Below are 18,485 nucleotides of genomic sequence, written 5' to 3' on the forward strand. Positions count from 1 at the left end.
TATGTACTCCATTTGTAAGTTAATATATGAACTACCACGCCAAAGTACAAATATGACTAGAGAAACAAATATTTCCTTTTTTTTTAACCGAAACAAACACATAGTTCTTACAGGCAACAAAGCCAAACGTTTTGTTGAAAAATATTGAAGTCCTATAAATATCATCACAAGTTACACAACAACTAAATGATCAAACATTTGAAATTTTAGAAGGGGTAAATAATTTAGAATAGAGGCGAGCTGCATCTTCAGTCTTGTGATTGATTTTACAACTTCCCACGTCGTAGATACCATAAGTCGTAGTCCTACCCCAACTTTCCTCATCATAGAAATATATGGAGTTAGATTCATATCCATTGTGATCATCAACTGATATAGACATACCTTCATTCCATAGCAATATTATGGATTCTTTTTCAGGAAGGCCGCTTATCTCTTTCCAGTAGTAGTGGTAGTAGTGATTTCTTTTTCCATTATAACTATTGTCCCTCGGGTTCAACTTGAAAATACGAAATGATTTGGTAAAGTAATTACTTCTTCCAACTGTCCTCATGATCATCAAGAGTTCCCTCTGTTTTGATTCCACCAGATAAAAGAGGCAGCAGCAGTCACCAAACCACGGAAGTGACTTAGTATTAAACACTGCTTCTGCTATTTTTATCTCCTTCCAGGGCTGACCTATGCAGAAACTCGTGTTGCCATTGATGATATCACTGTTGTAAACAAAGAGATCTCCCCCGCTACCAATGGTGTAAAACTTTCCACCACTAAAAATAATATCTTCGGCCTTTTCCTTCAGCACGACCCATGATGTAGATACAGCTGGTCTACAGAAGGCCAGAAAAGTATTGTCGTAGTTCATATCTTCTCTTTGATCAGAAAACTTGACACATACAATGCAGTTATAATCAGTAGGTGAAGCTCCAGAAGATACAAATTTTATAAATAAATGAAGTCTAAGATGTGGTGGCAGAGGGGGAAGTTGGAGAAGAAGTGCTGTGATAGGATTATAAAGAAAGGGTTGATTACCAGAGTCGCCAATAAGTAACCATCCATCATATGAAGCATAAGTTTGCAATTGAAAAAGAGTAAGGTTACATGAAAAGCCGGCATTATTATCTTTAGTAGCAAGGCTAGGAGGATATTCATGGCACTTAGATAGATTCTTTTTTAAAAATATCTTTTTGGATCCATCGATATGGAACAATAACCACGGAGTTGTTGGCAAGATGCGGGTCTGCCATATTTGTTTAGCAACAAATCGCCATGGACGACAAACAGCAAGACACTGATAAAGATCAACAAAGGTGTAGTTGTTCATATCATAAAGGAATCCAAAGATGACAAAGAGTATATCAACAGGTAGGTCAGCCCAAGACATTCTGCTGATGCGATTAGTGATGCCGGAAATGCTCCTGTGAATGAAATTGACTTGAGAGAGTTAGAAACCATACGAGAAATTAAGAACTGGTGCAGGACAACAATTAAAAACTAGGAAAAAGTTAAATAGTTGTGGATTAAACGCAGAAAATCAATGCCTAAGGTAATCCAACTGAAGAAAGATCACTACCCCTAGGATTACTCAACCGCAGAAGAGAAGCTTGTTAGGATCGCAACCCATAATAAGAGAGAACAATCTCAATTTCAATAACAATCAATTATATTTTATATAAAAAATTAGGAGAACAGGTAACTTGGAGACTAAGTAAAATTAAAGATAAAAGGAAACAAACCATTTTAATAATAACTCATACCTATTAATTATCTACTACCAAATATATATTTATATTCTATAATATTTCAAATATAATATATAATTACTAATTAAAAACATACTTATATCTGAATAATAATAAATTAACAACTAAATTAATTGTTTTATGCTCCGCATCAAGAACATAATAGATTAAATATTTAAGTTATAGTTACCATTTGAATTAATAAGGATTATTAGAAGTTGACATGCCGTCGGATTCTACTTTTGATTATGAAGTCCACATAAAACTTATTTGTAATCTTAAAGGTACCATATATATAAGCATATCATAGAATCTGTAATTCTATTCAACCCCAATGGATAGGAACCTCGGGTTCCAAGTGAACTGGGTATAAGAATGTGATATTCATAGTTACCCCATAGATATTCAACCCCAATGGACTATATTACTAGTTTTTAAAGTGTTTCCGCTTCCAAGTGAGTAGGGTACAAGAACGTGACGTTTAATAGCCACATAATAGATATTAGTAGGATGTCCTTTTTAAATTCCTGTACTACATCTTTAAATTATTAAATCAGCTTCTAATCCCTATACTAAGAAGAAGATGTGAGTAGGTTTCTTGCCTTGAATTATAAGATTTAGTAAAGAAGGGTATAAAGAACAAAGATGCAGATACTTTCTCAATGGTTCATGAACAGTAGGTAGTTCAAGAAAGCTCATTAAAAAATCCTCGCTGTCATTAAGACTTAACAACACCAGGTGATAGCAATAGGGGACCGATTTAGGTGCATTTACACAACAGACTTCTTGTACATAGCTAGTTGTAAGGACTGGCTATGCAAAATCCTTGAAGAGTAACAGTCCCTGGAAGTTAAGGACCTCTTTGATCCATTTCACCAAGATTACCCAGATCTAAAGGTAGGGGGGGGGGTAACTATTGGGGGTTATAGAAATATTAATAATTACTTAAATACGCATACTTTTTACCACTGAATTAATCCTAAAAACTGACCCTAACGACACCGTGTTCACCAAAGCTTAATAATTCACCAAACCTTGGTAACATACTAATGAATCACCAAACCTTGTAAAACCTTACAGAACCTTCCAGAACAACTCCAGTTCTTTCGTTGTCCGTTGCGAAGCTTCTGGCAGAAGACGCATAGTTCTCAGTGTGTGTACAGTAGAATCTCGATGAATAAATATCCTAGAATCCTCGTTAAATGAAGAATTACATCGAATAATAAATAATCTGGATAAATGAACACCGCTGACTTCAATCAGTTTGGCAAACTCTACTATAAGTAACAGAGGTAATGTATGTACTAGGGTATTTTGGGATGAACATTTTGGGATGAACTATTTCACTTATTCGGAACAAAATTGTTTAAAATCACTTCTTACAATCCATGTGCTAAAGAGAAAAATGCAGGAATTGATAGGTCTTTCAATAAATTATTAACGTCTTTCACGAATTTAGAGTATATTACCTTGACTTGGCAGTTCCCAAGCTAGATTCTGAAGTGGCACTCAGTTTACCCAGTATTTCTTTGTTAATGATACTCACAAGTTTTCCGAAATCCTTGAATACTGTACCGTAACAAACTTTTCCGCTCTCTATAAAATTATGAACACTGCATATTTCAAACAAAACAGACTCAATTTCCAAAGAATTCAGAAGAAGCAGAAAAGGATGGGGATGTAACTCGAACCGAGCTAGGCTTGTGCTCTCAAATTCGTTTTTGTGACCACGAACAAGTAATTTGTCCACCAAATCAACAAGCTTAATAATGTAGCTGAATATAATTTCTTTTTCTTATGCTTAAAAGAGAAAAATGAAGTTTAAAATAGTTTGATCTTAGTAAAATCTAGAATCTCGTAAATATACTCAAAATACTAATTTTGTTTAATATGTGATTCAAAGTCAAAACAAGCAAAACTCGGTTAGAACCACAGCCCTAGAAAAAAAAAGCTACTCCATACAATCAAATTCCAAAACAGAAACAAGAGCAAAAGTTTACTTGATTTCAAGATGCACCAGCTCTTGATCACCATTCTTGAAAACATCAACCAACAACGTATCATTCATAGCCAAACACTTGACAAAAATCTTCGTTGAACCCTTACCGGGACTCAAATACACGAAATCATATTTATCACCAAACTGATCCCACCCATCAATGTCCACCTCACCTAACCACCAAAATCAAAACAAACATTAGGCATTCAAAAGTACTGGGTACAAAAAAAGAAAATAAAGATACAATTTTTTACCAATAAAATCGAATAAGAATTGATCAACACTGCCTTGAATATTAAAAAAAAGGATGATAAAGAATCGATTTTTTACCACCAAAATCAAATCAAAACAAACATTAGACACTCAAACAGAACTGGGTACAAAAGAAAGAAACTTAAGTTACAATTTTTACCAAAAAGAATTGATAAAGATTCGATTTTTACCAATAAAATCGAATAAAAAAGATAAAGAATGGATTTTTACCAGTGGCGGCGGCGGGGGGAATATAGCCGGCGGCAAGAAAAGAGGAGTTGATAGTGGAGGTGATATAATGGTGGTGGCGTCGAAAACAGGGACGAGGATCCGTAATTACTCCGATTGTTACTTGTTCTGTAAACATTATTATTTACACCAACAAATTGAAACCCTAAACCTCAGCCCTCTCTCTACTTGTAGAGCCGAGGGAAGGAAAATGTAAACCCAAACCCAAATGGAATGGAAGATTACACTACTTAATTGCCCGCTGGAATGAATTTTATCAGCTTTAGCCGTCATATCGGTCGAATCCAATTCTTATTGATATTGAAATCATACTTCTATCAATTTAAATACTATTTCATATCTAATTTTATATTATTATTAATTGATATTAAAGTCAAATTCTTTTACTAAATTTAAAATTTTAATTCATTTTTAGTTATATTATTCTAATCAATATTTCGAACTAAAATAAATTTAAGTTAACTAAATATAATTAGTTGAATTTAGTTGATATAATGTATATCAGATTAAGAAAAAATGATAAATACTACCGATCCGTCTAAAAAATTATAATACTGAACTAGGATAAACAAAATAATACATATTAGTCATCCAAGATAGTTATATCAAAAATCATACTCTCACAAATAAAGGAGAGAAATATTAAAATTCTCGCTACGAAGAGATTACAGCCAAATTGAAATTAAGAAATAAAAGCAAGCCTTATATCCATAAAAATAAGAGAAACTGGACCCCTTGAAAAATAAGAACCACACGCTTAATTGAAGAAGATAGAAAATACGGATGCTCTAATGGTTTTTGATCTAAAAATTATTTTTGGAAAAAAACCAGATAAAAATCAAGATCTAATAACAAAGATAGAAACAATGCAAGAAAATAAAGATAATGGGGATTTTCACCGGTGAAAGTCGCTTCCAGCTGTTTCCAGACGCGAGCCCCTCCTCTGGCGGATTTCTCCTTTTGCTCCTCAGCCTACGGGGTATTAGCAGCCGTTTCCAGCTGTTGTTCCCCTCCCAAGGCTGGTTCTTACGTGTTACTCACCTGTCCGCCACTGGAAACACAACTTTTCATCCGACTCGCATGTGTTAAGCATGCCGTCCGCGTTCATTCTGAGCCAGGATCGAACTCTCCATGAGCCTCGACGAGGACTATATATGAGAAAGAAAAAAGGAGGTTAGAGAAAAAAGAAAATAAAGAGTATGTTTTTTTTTATGTTTTGAAGTCGTACAATATTAATGAAACTCGGATTTATGAGGGCAATCTTGGAATCCTATTTAAGCATAACAAGTATGGGATGAATGTGTTTCTTAAATTATTTTTGCGTTTAAAACTTGTTTGGATTTTGGTGAACAAAATAATTAGCAATCTGTAAAGTTATCGAAGTAAGTATAAATAACACAAACACACAATATCTAAAATTAACTTAATTTTATTAACTAAGTTTTTCTTACTACAAATTCTGGGTTTTTATAAATAAAGAATTCAGCTTCTTTCTTGAGAGATCACAAAAAAAATTTGATCTATTTTTGTTACAACTAAACTAAAGATCCATGAATGTTTTATACACTAGCAGCACGGGTTTACAAAACTTGCACTAAAATATACTAAACCATTTTAGTAAACAACCTTGTCTATTTTTCTTTTCTGGTGTTAGCATATATGTGCAGAATCTACATCGGTATAAGAGCATCTCCAACCCTGGTTACCTCTAAGTTAAAATGTCTACGTGTCACCTTTATATGCATATTACGTAAAAAATATGACTCTCTGACCACCTTTATATACATATTACGTAAAAATTATGACCCTCTGACCACGAGAGACCTGTGAGCGATAATTATATATATCATCTATCCTATCTTTTATATTTGTTGATCATGTAGTTATTAACTAAAATAATTTCTATCACATCCACGTCAGCTTTTGTACCATATTTATACATATGACTATATATACATACTTATATTTATATTATATTTGATACATATAAATAAAAATTCTTATTTTATATTTAATATTTTAGCTTATATAATATTATGTATAAAAATGTTATTTTAGTTCAAAAAATAAAAAATATATTATTTTCTTATTAACCAAATTTATTAATTATTTGGACATACAATTGCATATTTATAAAAATAACAATAATCCAATATAAAATATAATATAACTATATATTTTATAATATATAACATATTTTATTAATTATATTTTTGTCATATTTAAATGCGTTATATATTTTGAGTTTTTAATATTTATTAAATTGTGATTATATTCAACATTTTTACATTAAATTTATATTTTATTTTTAATAATTATTAAATTACAATTATATTCAACATCATTTCATTAAATTTCTATTTTATTTACACTTTTATTAGATTAAATATTAAATAAATTTATTTTATCATTTAAAATATGCATATGAGAACCTCAAAAATATGAATAAAATAATATTTTTGAATATAGCTAATTGTTATAACTAATACTATTGGAGTGCATAACCTTCAACAAAATTTTACATAATCATAATTTGGCTAATCATATGTGGTCGGTGGTCGGAGATGCTCTAAAGCTCTCTGCTCATAAAATTGATCATATTGGCCATGATAATTGAGGGGTCCTAGGCGAACTCAAATTATGGGGCCCTTATAAATTAATAAATAAAATACAAAATATGTATCGAGAGCTACAAATATACTAATCAAGTACAAATAGAATTTTGGTTCTCATTTTCATTTACATTTTCATCATTCACAAATTGATTTTCAACTATATTAGCATTATTCACAAATTGATTTTCAACTATATTAGCATTATTCACATCACTATTAATACTATACACAATATTCATTTCATCAACAACCACATTCTCTACTGTATTTTTTGGAAAATATTTGTCTAGAGAGTCAACAGTCTTTTGAAGAGCTTCTCTTCTCCTTTTCTCTTCTCACCGCCACACTTATATTTTCTTATCGGAGCCATTAATCGAATATGAAATGAGTGAAATACTCCAATATTAATACAATCTGTTGTTATAAACAAAAAATTCAAAGAAAAATTTACCTCTTTACTTATTAATCCAGCCTTTAGTCGTAGAAGTTTTGATTGAATGGATCTATTAGTATGCTCTCTAGGTTTTTCTCACTTGTCTCTTGCAAATTAGAGTATGAGGCCCTCAGTCTCTTTATTTTTAACTTTATCATATTAGTACTTGTTTAATAAAATAAAAATTATTAACTTACAAAATTAATTGGATGTGTAATTTGAAAGAAAAATTAAATAAATTAAAGGATTAAAACAATAAAAGTATGAATATTAAATACTAAAATGAATTGAATATTAGTAAAAAAAATTAAGTATAATAATTGAATATTATATACTAATTTTTGAAGTACTAAAAACTAAATTAAAAATAAATAAATCAAATATATAAAAAATAATTATAAAATAATAAAAACACACTGATATATATACATACCTATAAGAGGGTGTTTGGTTCAACAAATGTGAGTATGAGGTATTAGGTTGAAATGGATAAAACCCATACCATGTGTTCGGTTAAAAAAATTTGTTTTAAAACCCATTCCTTAAACCATGAGGTATGAGGTTTAGAAACCCATGTGAAGAGGTGGGTATGAGCTAAATCAAACTCCTAGTTTTTCATTATTTTCTCTAGTCTTTCTTTTTAATTAAAGTATAATTCTTTTTTTAGCTCTAATTTTAATATTGATGAATAAAAAATGTGAATGTATATTTTATTTTCTTAGATACTACGTAAAAATATTTATAAACTCATATTTTAATAAGAAAAATTATCAAAAATACTAGTTTTTTTTTAATTTTTTTGCGATTTTACTATTTTTTATTTTTTTTTGCAAAAATATAGAATCAACAAAAATCAAGCGGATACAACTAGTTGAATCGAGTTTCTTTTTGTTGCATTTGAGTTACATGGAGTGGCATAAATTTGTCGAAAATTGCATCTAATTGAATCAAGTTGCATTAAATAGTATTTTTGTAAAAAAATTGGAAAATAGGATTTTTGAAAATAAAAAAGTATTTTTGCAAATGTTTTTTTTAAAATTATAGTATATTTGTAAAAATATCTTTAGCCTTAGATGTTTTTCAAAAAAATTATATTTTTAGTCTAACTAATTCTGATTAAATCAAGTGATCGGGTATAATTATAGATTTTAATATTAAAATAATAAATTAACAAAAAAAACAATTAAATGTATTTTGATTCTTGATTCCAAATAGTTTATTAACTAGATACATTCTCATCCTATTTTTGAACCAAACAGGTGATATCAAGTATCAAGTTCCAAACCCATACCAGTTTAACCCGATTCCTGATTCCAACCTGATATCACCCAACGAACCCTAAAATATTTGGGGAGCTCTAGTATTTTGCAAGACTAGTTTAGTCCGCCTATAGCCAGGATCACCCTTGTATCAGTCTCTAAGGCCAGGTATAAGGTATCTATACACACACGCCTAATTTTAATTTATTTTTTGTATGTCGTGATAGTTGGATTGTAGGGTAATTAGGGTGATCTTATTAATAATATAATTTTGAGTTTAAAAAATTGATTTGGATTGATGATGTTGATGTGTTTTTGTTTATTTGGATATGTTTTGTTTATAGCTTTGTTCAATGAATTAGGGTTGTTCCGAGTATAAGTTACTTTTTGTTTAATATATCATGTACTTTGTTATGCCCAAAATTTGGTATAAACCTTGTTCGGATCAAAACCGGGTCAATTGGTCAGAATTGAAGAAGGAATGCCTAAAATTGAGTAACAGATAAGATAATCTTTCCATAAAAGGAAAGAGGGCGCCCTTTGCGTAATCAGGACGCGCCCTATGATGAAAATGGTTGATGAACAGTTGCAAGTGTCCATGCATGGGAGGCGCGCCCTCAAACATAGTGAGGAGGCGCGCCCAATTGCTGAAGAAAGGGTGATGAATTCCTTGATTAAATTCTTTCCTATGGTGAGCCTTAGGGCGCGCCCTAAGTGAGAAAGATAGCTTGGATGAGACTTCAACATGATTAATTGGATGGGCTCTATGAAGATTCAAGGAAGATGGAGATTATTATTACTAACTTATTTGATGCAGGAACTCTATTGAAGAACTCCTTCCTGTAGCATATCTACAGGAAAGGCGGTGTCCGTGGTCAGAGACCTCCAGGGGTATGTCTGGACTGAAGGCCTCCTCCTGTAGTCAATGGGTGTCCTCATTGGGGATGTGGGGTGAAATCTGGTGTGTGCTTTGGGAGCTCTGTCTCTGTAGTCAACGGGTGTCCTCTTTGGGAGACTTTGGAGTATCCTGCACTTTGCACCCAAAAGCTTGGGATCACTTATCCTGCAATCTGGTAGGGGCTCCTTATCGGGGGTAAGGATGCGTCCAACATTTGGGGTGAACCACGACTATACCTGTTGGAATTTAATCGCAGCGGAGGCATGGTAAAACACTTTTTACACATATAAAATCCAAATAAAAGCATATAAATCGTGGTAAAATATATGGATCGATTACTAACCTTTAATATGCGATCCAAAAGCAACGATCGGAGATCCTTAGCAGTTGCTCCTCAAACGTGAAGCACTCCACCGGTATCCACCAAGAAAACGACGTTAAGGAGGAGGAGGAGGTTGAGAGAATTAGGTTTTATAAAAATTTTGGGGTTAGAATAAAAATAGGGTTTATAATAGTATATTTATAGGCAAAATTTTCAGCTGAAATTTTCCCATAAATATTATTATTATCCCATTTATTATTCTCATTAATAATTAAAACACCTTTTAATTATTAATCCTTTTTCTAAAACTTTAGAAATAATTCTCTCTCTTGATTTAATTTCCAAAAATTAAATCCTTTAATTAATAATATTAAGAACTTTTCTTAATTAATTTATAATCAATTAAATCTCATTTAATCAATTATTAAATTTTCCAATTAATTATTTATTTCATAAATAAATAATTATTAGCCATTATTAATTAATTCATCCACCATTAAATCATTCTCTTTTTATGGTGTGACCCTGTAGGTTCAATATTAAGCCGGTAGTAGAAATAAATAATAATAAAACTATTTTATCATTATTTATATAAATTCTCTAATTTATTAAATATTATTAATTAATTAATCATATTTATTCTACATCGTGAGGGATACTTTTCAGCATATCGCGACTATCCGGATAATATAATTCACTGCTTAGAATACCAAGAACCTATTCAGTGAATAGTAACCGTACAATAAACTCCTTCTACCCTACAATGTCCCGATTAAATACAAGGCATGAATCTCGTGTCAAGCCTATCTAATTCAATCACTTGCTTACCATTTACTATGCTTAGTTCCATGCAAATTAGAAACTCCTTTCTAATTTCATTCACTCTGGCCAGAGACTACTGAACTAGCATAAGTGGATCAGCCTTGAACATTCGCTTCCTTCACTGGAAGGGGTAGATCCTTTATTGATCATACACTATCTTCGTGTACAAATTCCTATACCCAGTAGAGCCCTAATAACTGTCCCTGGAGACTAAGAACTAAACCAAAGCATAGTTCAGTGTACATAAGATGACTATGATGACCTCAAGTCTAAGGATACTTGTACAACTATCACTATGTGAACAACTGCTGACACGTGAGTGAACTCCATCAGTTGTTCAGCTGTGCGAGTCATGTTCAGTGAACTTATTCCATAATAAGCACCTATATACTAGCTATAGTGTCACCACATAAATGTCTATAAGAACAGACATCCTTCATAATGAAGCAAGCATAGTATGTACCGATCTTTGCGAATTATTAATTATCAGTTAGTATTCCTATGATCAGGAACTATTTAAGTTTAGAGTTATCATCTTTTAGGTCTCACTATTATGATCTCATCACAATCCATAAAAAGCTTTACTCTAAACTGTGGTATATCTTATTTAAACACTTAAATAGATAGAGCCCTTAATAAAAACAAAACAAGTCTTTTATTAATATCAATGAAATCAAAACAGATTACACAGGAAGTTATTCCTAAATCCTAATACATGATTGGACTTAGGACATATTCCTTTCAATCTCCCACTTGTACTAAAGCCAATCACTCTGGTATCTAATACCCATCTTGTCTTTATGATGATCAAAGTGACTTTCTGAAAGTAGCTTTGTGAGTGGGTCTGCTATGTTGTTATGTGTGTCAACTCTATTTCAATACAATACAAGAAATGTTACCACGCTCCCACTAACCCTTTTGTAGACGCATGGTTCATCTACGTTTTTGATAAAATCAAACTCTTTGATTGTCTCATCAAAACGGATGTTCCATCTACGAGAAGCTTGCTTTAAACCACATATGGTTCGCAGCAGCTTACACACTAGGTTTTCATTTCCCTTGGAAAGAAAACCATCTGGCTAATTGCCAGATCTCATAGTCGTAGTAAGCAGCAATCGCAAGCAAAATCCGAACTAATTTTAACAGGGCTACAGGTAAAAGGTTTCATCAAAGTCAATCCATTGCCTTTGTTTGAATCCTTTTGCCACAAGTTTGGCCTTATAGGTCTCTACATGGCCATCTGTTCTAATCATTCTTTTGTATCCCGTATACATAGATTTCATTCCGGATTTCATGGCACTATCCCATTTCTCTGAGTCAACACTACTCATAGCCTCATTATAGGTCAGAGGGCGTCATCATTAATGATCGACAACTCATTGTCATTCTCAATGACAAGGCCATATTACCTCTCAGGTTGGCGAGACACTCTCCCTGTTCTATGAATGGGCTGTTCCACAAAAGGTTGTTCAGTCAGAACAGGTGTTTCCACTCGATCCGTAGTAGTATGTGCTTCTTGAACTTCATCAAGTTCAATTTCGCTCCCACTATTTCCTTCAAGGATAAACTCATTTTCCAAGAAGGTAGCATGTCTGGAGACAAATACCCGATGATCGGTGTAAAAGTAATACCCTAAAGTCTCTTTAGGATATCCCACAAAACTACATTTTACGGATCGATATTCCAGCTTATCTGGGTCAACTTACTTGACATAAGCTGGACATCCCCAAATCTTAACGTGTTTAAGACTCGGTTTCCTTTCTTTCCATATCTCATACGGAGTTTGAGAAACAGATTTGGAAGGCACCTTATTTAGTAAATATGCTGAGATTTCCAATGCATAACCCCATAGGAATACTGGAAGATTTGCATAGCTCATCATGGACCGAACTATGTCTAACAAAGTTCGATTTCTCCTTTCAGATACCAATCTGGAGGCGTCCACTGGGAGACTATACCAATTACTTTGAGATAATCCAGAAACTCTCCATTCAAGTATTCACCACCTCGATCTAATCGAAGAATTATAATACTATGTTTGGTTTGTTTCTCCACTTCATACTTATACTCTTTGAACTTTTCAAAGGCTTCAGACTTGTGTTTCATCAAACACATATCCGAATCTAGATCTATTATCCATGAAAGTAATGAACTATGAAAATCCACCCATGGCTTGCTTAGACATTGGTCCACATACATCTGTGTGTACCATTCCTAGCAAATTTGCAGTCCTTTTTCCATGTCTACTAAATGGAGACTGCAGTGCCACAATAAAGTGAGATTTTCATCATCCCTTTTCTTTTATTAGTTTTTTCAATCTGAAGTAAATTATGTCACATATATACAGACCATTATTTAAAGCACCACGTCCATAAAGAATATTATCTCTAAGAATAGAACATTCATTATTCTCAATAATAAATGAAAATCCATCCAAGTCTAACATGGGAATAATATTCCTCACAATCGAGGGAACAAAATAACAATTATTTAAAACAATAGTCTTGCCCGTAGGCATATGTAAATGAAATGATTCTACATCTACAGCAGCAACTCTTGCTCCATTTCCCATCAGTAGAATCACCTCCTCTTCTTCAAGAGTCCTACTTCTCCTTGGTCCCTGCAACAAATTGCAGATTTGAGAATCACAGGCGGTAACTAATACCCAAGTAGAAATTTGATTTAATGACATATTCACTTTTATCATGAACATACCTGAATCAGAAGCGGTAGTCTCACTACCCTTCTTCTTCTTCAATTCTGCAAGGTAAACCTTGCAGTTCCTCTTCGAGTGCCCCACCTTGTTACAGTGAAAGCAAACAACTTTGCTCTTGGGGTCTTCAGCTTTTGGTGGAACCGGCATTTTCTGACCTACTTTCTTCTTCTTGGAAGGGTTCCTCTTCCTTTTCTTAGGATTGGAACCTTCACCAATTAGAAGAACATAACTCTTCTTAGGGGGAAATTTCGATTCCGCAATCTTCAACATGTTGTGGAGTTCAGGCAGGCTGACATCCAACTTATTCATGTGAAAGTTCACAACAAACTGCGAGAACGAACTCGGAAGCGATTGCAAGACCAAGTCTTGGCTCAGCTCCCCATCCATGACAAAACCAAGTTGTCCAAGACGTTCAATCAAATTGATCATCTTAAGTACATGGTCATTCACAGATGATCCCTCAGACATCCTACAACCGAACAACTCCTTCGATATCTCATATCGAGCTGTCCTCCCCGCCACATCATACAACTCTTGTAGATGCATGAGGATAGCGTGAGCATTCATATGCTCATGTTGCTTCTGTAGCTCAATGTTCATGGAAGCTAGCATGATACATTGAGCAACATTTGCATCATCTATCCACTTACGATACACAACATGTTCATCATTATGCACATCGCTAGCAGGTTCAGTAGGCTTAGGTGAGTCAATCACGTATTCCAGCTTCTCAATCCTGAGAACAATTCTCAAGTTTCGAAGCCAGTCAGCATAATTAGGACCAGTCAATTTGTGAGCATCCAGTATGCTCCTGAGTGATAGTGCAGAAAACATAATGTACAAAGTAAATCTGTAAATGATAAACACATAACAACACTTAGCAAATATTCGATTTCATTTTTAAAACACTATATGAATCGGGTCTTTATTCATAAGTGGCTCCCACTAGTTTATCTAATTTATTCGACCCCCTACGTGAAAAATTAATCATTCATAATGCTAGTGGGAATAGGGATCCTACATTCCATCACACAACCTCGGCTGTGGCACGAAACGCCATTTAATGTTCAATAGGCAGACAACTCTTGTCGATTACATCTTATGTTATTCCCTAATCAAACTTTAGCCTCTTGAATAATTGAGTCACGGCTGTGGCACGACAAACTCAATATTCTAAGTCAAGTCTAACTCAACATTCCGTACAATTGAATCAGTCCCCAAAGGCCCACGGCTGTGGCACGTAACGACCTTTAGATTCTTATTCAATGTACACATCTCTATGTAATAGACAAGTATTTCTTATTTCGAAATCAAAGCCCTCGGCTGTGGCACGAAACGACAATGATTTAAAAATAAGAACTACTTTCTATCATGTTGGAAGGCTATGACCGACACAAGCCCGTTGTGTCATTGGCCAATTACTACTTGATATTATTTAATTTTAGAGGGATTATATTACGTTACAATCATAATCATATTATAAAGAGATTCTTCCTTTTAAATTAAATATTTCAAATCAATAATCAATAATCAGATGATTTCCTGGTCGGGTGGAGCATTGTCAAGATGCGTCATTTAATAACCCTTTCTTACAGATAGAAATCTGTTGTTGACAGAATTATCCTTTCTCTCATATCAAAAATTCATATTCAATTACGTGTTTCATAAACACAAGAATCTCATGATTGTATTCATAATATTATTATTAAGGTTATGAAACAATTTCACTATACTAGGTTGTCTAACAAACGCCTTATGTTCATTTAAGTTCACCTAAATCTATCATCGCATGATAAACTAAGCATATATCATATATATAAACATGAATAAACATCAAGGTAGGCATGTTACATTATCTAGCACATTAGTCTAAGCATTATACATCTCTATGTATCACATGAAGCATTTAAAAGTAATTAAAACAGTTAAAAACAGCTTGAAAACACTTTCGGGAATATAAACAGTTCAAAACCTTTATATAAACTAAAATTTGATCACACCATTAGATCCGTCTCGGAAAAACGAATCCAACGGTATATTGCACGCCTAAAACGAAGTTACGAAACTCCCAGAAAATCAATTTTAATTTGGACAGTCGGGCTGTAACGCATTACAGGAACGCGTTACAAGCCCTGTAACGCATTCCGGTGATGCGTTACAACCCTTTTAACCAATTAAAAGGTGTAACGCATTCCGTGAATGCGCCACAGGGTGTAACGCATTCCCGGAATGCGCGACACCCCCCCCACGCGCGTGCGCCACACGCGACTGACAGCTGCCGCCTGTTGCTTCCGCCGTACCTGTTCTTTTCTGTACCTTTGCATCTGTGTTTGTCTGTCTTTAATCTTTCCGTGCAGCAGTAACAGTACAGCAAGACAACAGCAGATATATATATACAACTGATACAAACATATATATATATATATATATTATATTTAATTATGAATTTAATTAAAACAACTTCAAAAATTCATAATAAAAATTCTATACAACATAAAATTATGAAAAAAATACCCAGACGATCTACAACACTTGTAGAACCCAGATCAACATTCAAAATTATTTTGAGAAACGATTTCTCATCAGACAAAATTAATCCATAATATAACTTGTAAAAATCATAATTAATTCATACAAGCACATAAAATTCTGAAATTTTTACCACAGATCTATATACATACAACCTAAGCTCTGATGCCATTGTTGGAATTTAATCGCAGCGGAGGCATGGTAAAACACTTTTTACACATATAAAATCCAAATAAAAGCATATAAATCGTGGTAAAAACGTATGGATCGATTACTAACCTTTAATATGCGATCCAAAAGCAACGATCGGAGATCCTTAGCAGTTGATCCTCAAACGTTAAGCACTCCACCGATATCCATCAAGAAAACGACGTTAAGGAGGAGGAGGAGGTGGAGAGAATTAGGTTTTATAAATTTTTTGGGGTTAGAATAAAAATAGGGTTTATAATAGTATATTTACAGGCAAAATTTTCAGCTGAAATTTTTCCATAAATATTATTATTATTATCCCATTTATTATTCTCATTAATAATTAAAACACCTTTTAATTATTAATCTTTTTTCTAAACACTTTAGAAATAATTCTCTCTCTTGATTTAATTTCCAAAACTTAAATCCTTTAATTAATATTATTAAGAACTTTTCTTAATTAATTTATAATCATTTAAATCTCATTTAATCAATTATTAAATTTGCCAATTAATTATTTATTTCATAAATAAATAAATATTAGCCATTATTAATTAATTCCTCCACCATTAAATCATTCTCTTTTTATGGTGTGACCCTGTAGGTTCAATATTAAGCCGGTAGTAGAAATAAATAATAATAAAACTATTTTATCATTATTTATATAAATTCTCTAATTTATTAAATATGATTAATTAATTAATCATATTTATTCTACATCGTGAGGGATACTTTTCAGCATATCTCGACTATCCGGATAATATGAATTCACTGCTTAGAATACCAAGAACCTATTCAGTGAATAGTTACCGTACAATAAACTCCTTCTACCCTACAATGTCCCGATTAAATACAAGGCATGGATCTCGTGTCAAGCCTATCTAATTCAATCACTTGCTTACCATTTACTATGCTTAGTTCCATGCAAATTAGAAACTCCTTTCTAATTTCATTCACTCTGGCCAGAGATTCCTGAACTAGCATAAGTGGATCAGCCTTGAACATTCGCTTCCTTCACTGGAAGGGGTATATCCTTTATTGATCATACACTATCTTCGTGTACAAATTCCTATACCCAGTAGAGCCCTAATAATTGTCCCTGGAGACTAAGAACTAAACCAAAGCATAGTTCAGTGTACACAAGATGACTATGATGACCTCAAGTCTAAGGATACTTGTACAACTATCACTATGTGAACAACTGCTGACACGTGAGTGAACTCCATCAGTTGTTCAGCTGTGCGAGTCATGTTCAGTGAACTTATTCCATAATAAGCACCTACATACTAGCTATAGTGTCACCACACAAATGTTTATGAGAACAGACATCCTTCATAATGAAGCAAACATAGTATGTACCGATCTTTGCGGATTATTAATTACCAGTTAGTATCCTATGATCAGGAACTATTTAAGTTTAGAGTTATCATCTTTTAGGTCTCACTATTATGATCTCATCACAATCCATAAAAAGCTTTACTCTAAACTATGGTATATCTTATTTAAACACTTAAATAGATAGAGCCCGTAATAAAAACAAAACAAGTCTTTTATTAATATCAATAAAATCAAAACAGATTACACAGGAAGTTATTCCTAAATCCTAATACATGATTGGACTTAGGACAAATTTTTTCAATACCTGCGTCCACGGACCAGAGAAACAGCTGATAGCGGAGGGTTATCCTTGGCCAGGGAGATGCCTCATCCGTGAAGTCTCGAAGCCGCGGACGAGCCTTGGGCCTTTGTGGTTGAGCCTCATCGGCGGGCATTCATAAAGCTAGTAGAAGACGGTTTCTAGTGGGTTTCCCATTAGGCCTCGGGATAAGAAATCTAAGCCCATTAGGTTTCTTGTTCCCCAAGAACTACGTGGGCTTGATTTCCTATAAATAGGGATACGTAGGCAAATTTCAAGGGGTGAGAAGCGAGAGCCTAAGGAGCCACCACTAACCCTAAGCAATCTCAGCCCCCAATAATCACCACCACCAAATACTGTTCATCGAATCCATCGATTACTGTTCATGTTTCCGACAAAGAACCACCGTCACAGATCTTGTTTCCGGCTACGAACCTCAAATTTTGTTGTTACCAAATTCCTCCGGCAACAAATTGGTGCTAGAAGGAGGGGCTAATCAAGATTAAAATCTCAGGAGGAAGAGATGTCCCATCACGATGAAGGTTCATTGACGCAAGAATGAAAGGATAACAACGGAGGAGTTGCATACAACGGCCAAGAAGAAGATCCGTGAATAACTGTTTTCGGCAGGGGGGTTGAAGGAGATTTGAGTGTAGTATCCGCGGCCACGAGGGAGATCCATGGATGATGATATCCAGCCATGGAGGTTGAAGTTTGCAGCCATAGCCACGAAGGAGCGAAGTTGGATGGAAAATTCGGATTTGATGGATTAAGCGATTTGCTTACATTGTTTGGGCCGTATCTCGAGTTCCGTAAGTCAGATTTGA

At 33.7% G+C, this 18,485-nt stretch overlaps 1 protein-coding gene across 2 annotated transcripts; it reads right to left on the reverse strand.

The window, feature by feature from the left end:
- Positions 1 to 57: 57 nt before the first annotated feature.
- On the reverse strand, positions 58 to 4,520 carry LOC141672225 (uncharacterized). Of its 2 annotated transcripts, XM_074478773.1 has the most exons (5): positions 4,222 to 4,520; positions 3,740 to 3,911; positions 3,209 to 3,352; positions 1,030 to 1,415; positions 744 to 883 (listed from the first exon to the last, which is right to left on the reverse strand). In XM_074478773.1, the coding sequence occupies exons 1-5, from the start codon at positions 4,355 to 4,357 to the stop codon at positions 876 to 878; spliced, it is 846 nt and encodes a 281-aa protein (XP_074334874.1). In that variant the 5' UTR covers positions 4,358 to 4,520; the 3' UTR covers positions 744 to 875. The 2 variants fall into 2 exon arrangements, with proteins under 2 accessions (XP_074334873.1, XP_074334874.1); XM_074478772.1 differs by having other exon boundaries at positions 58 to 1,415; positions 4,222 to 4,518.
- Between the last annotated feature and the right edge of the window lie 13,965 nt (positions 4,521 to 18,485).

The sequence above is a fragment of the Apium graveolens genome, chromosome 7 (genome assembly GCF_009905375.1).
Source record: "Apium graveolens cultivar Ventura chromosome 7, ASM990537v1, whole genome shotgun sequence".
NCBI classification, from domain to species: domain Eukaryota; kingdom Viridiplantae; phylum Streptophyta; class Magnoliopsida; order Apiales; family Apiaceae; genus Apium; species Apium graveolens.

Excerpts from the sequence above, each read along its gene's own strand:
- LOC141672225 (XM_074478772.1), bottom strand. The coding sequence starts at position 4,357 with ATGTTTACAGAACAAGTAACAATCGGAGTAATTACGGATCCTCGTCCC. Across the intron at positions 3,353-3,739 it reads CTGGTGCATCTTGAAATCAA|TGTTCATAATTTTATAGAGA; the intron begins GTAAACTTTTGC and ends TGAAATATGCAG. Across the intron at positions 1,416-3,208 it reads TTGGGAACTGCCAAGTCAAG|GAGCATTTCCGGCATCACTA; the intron begins GTAATATACTCT and ends TTTCATTCACAG.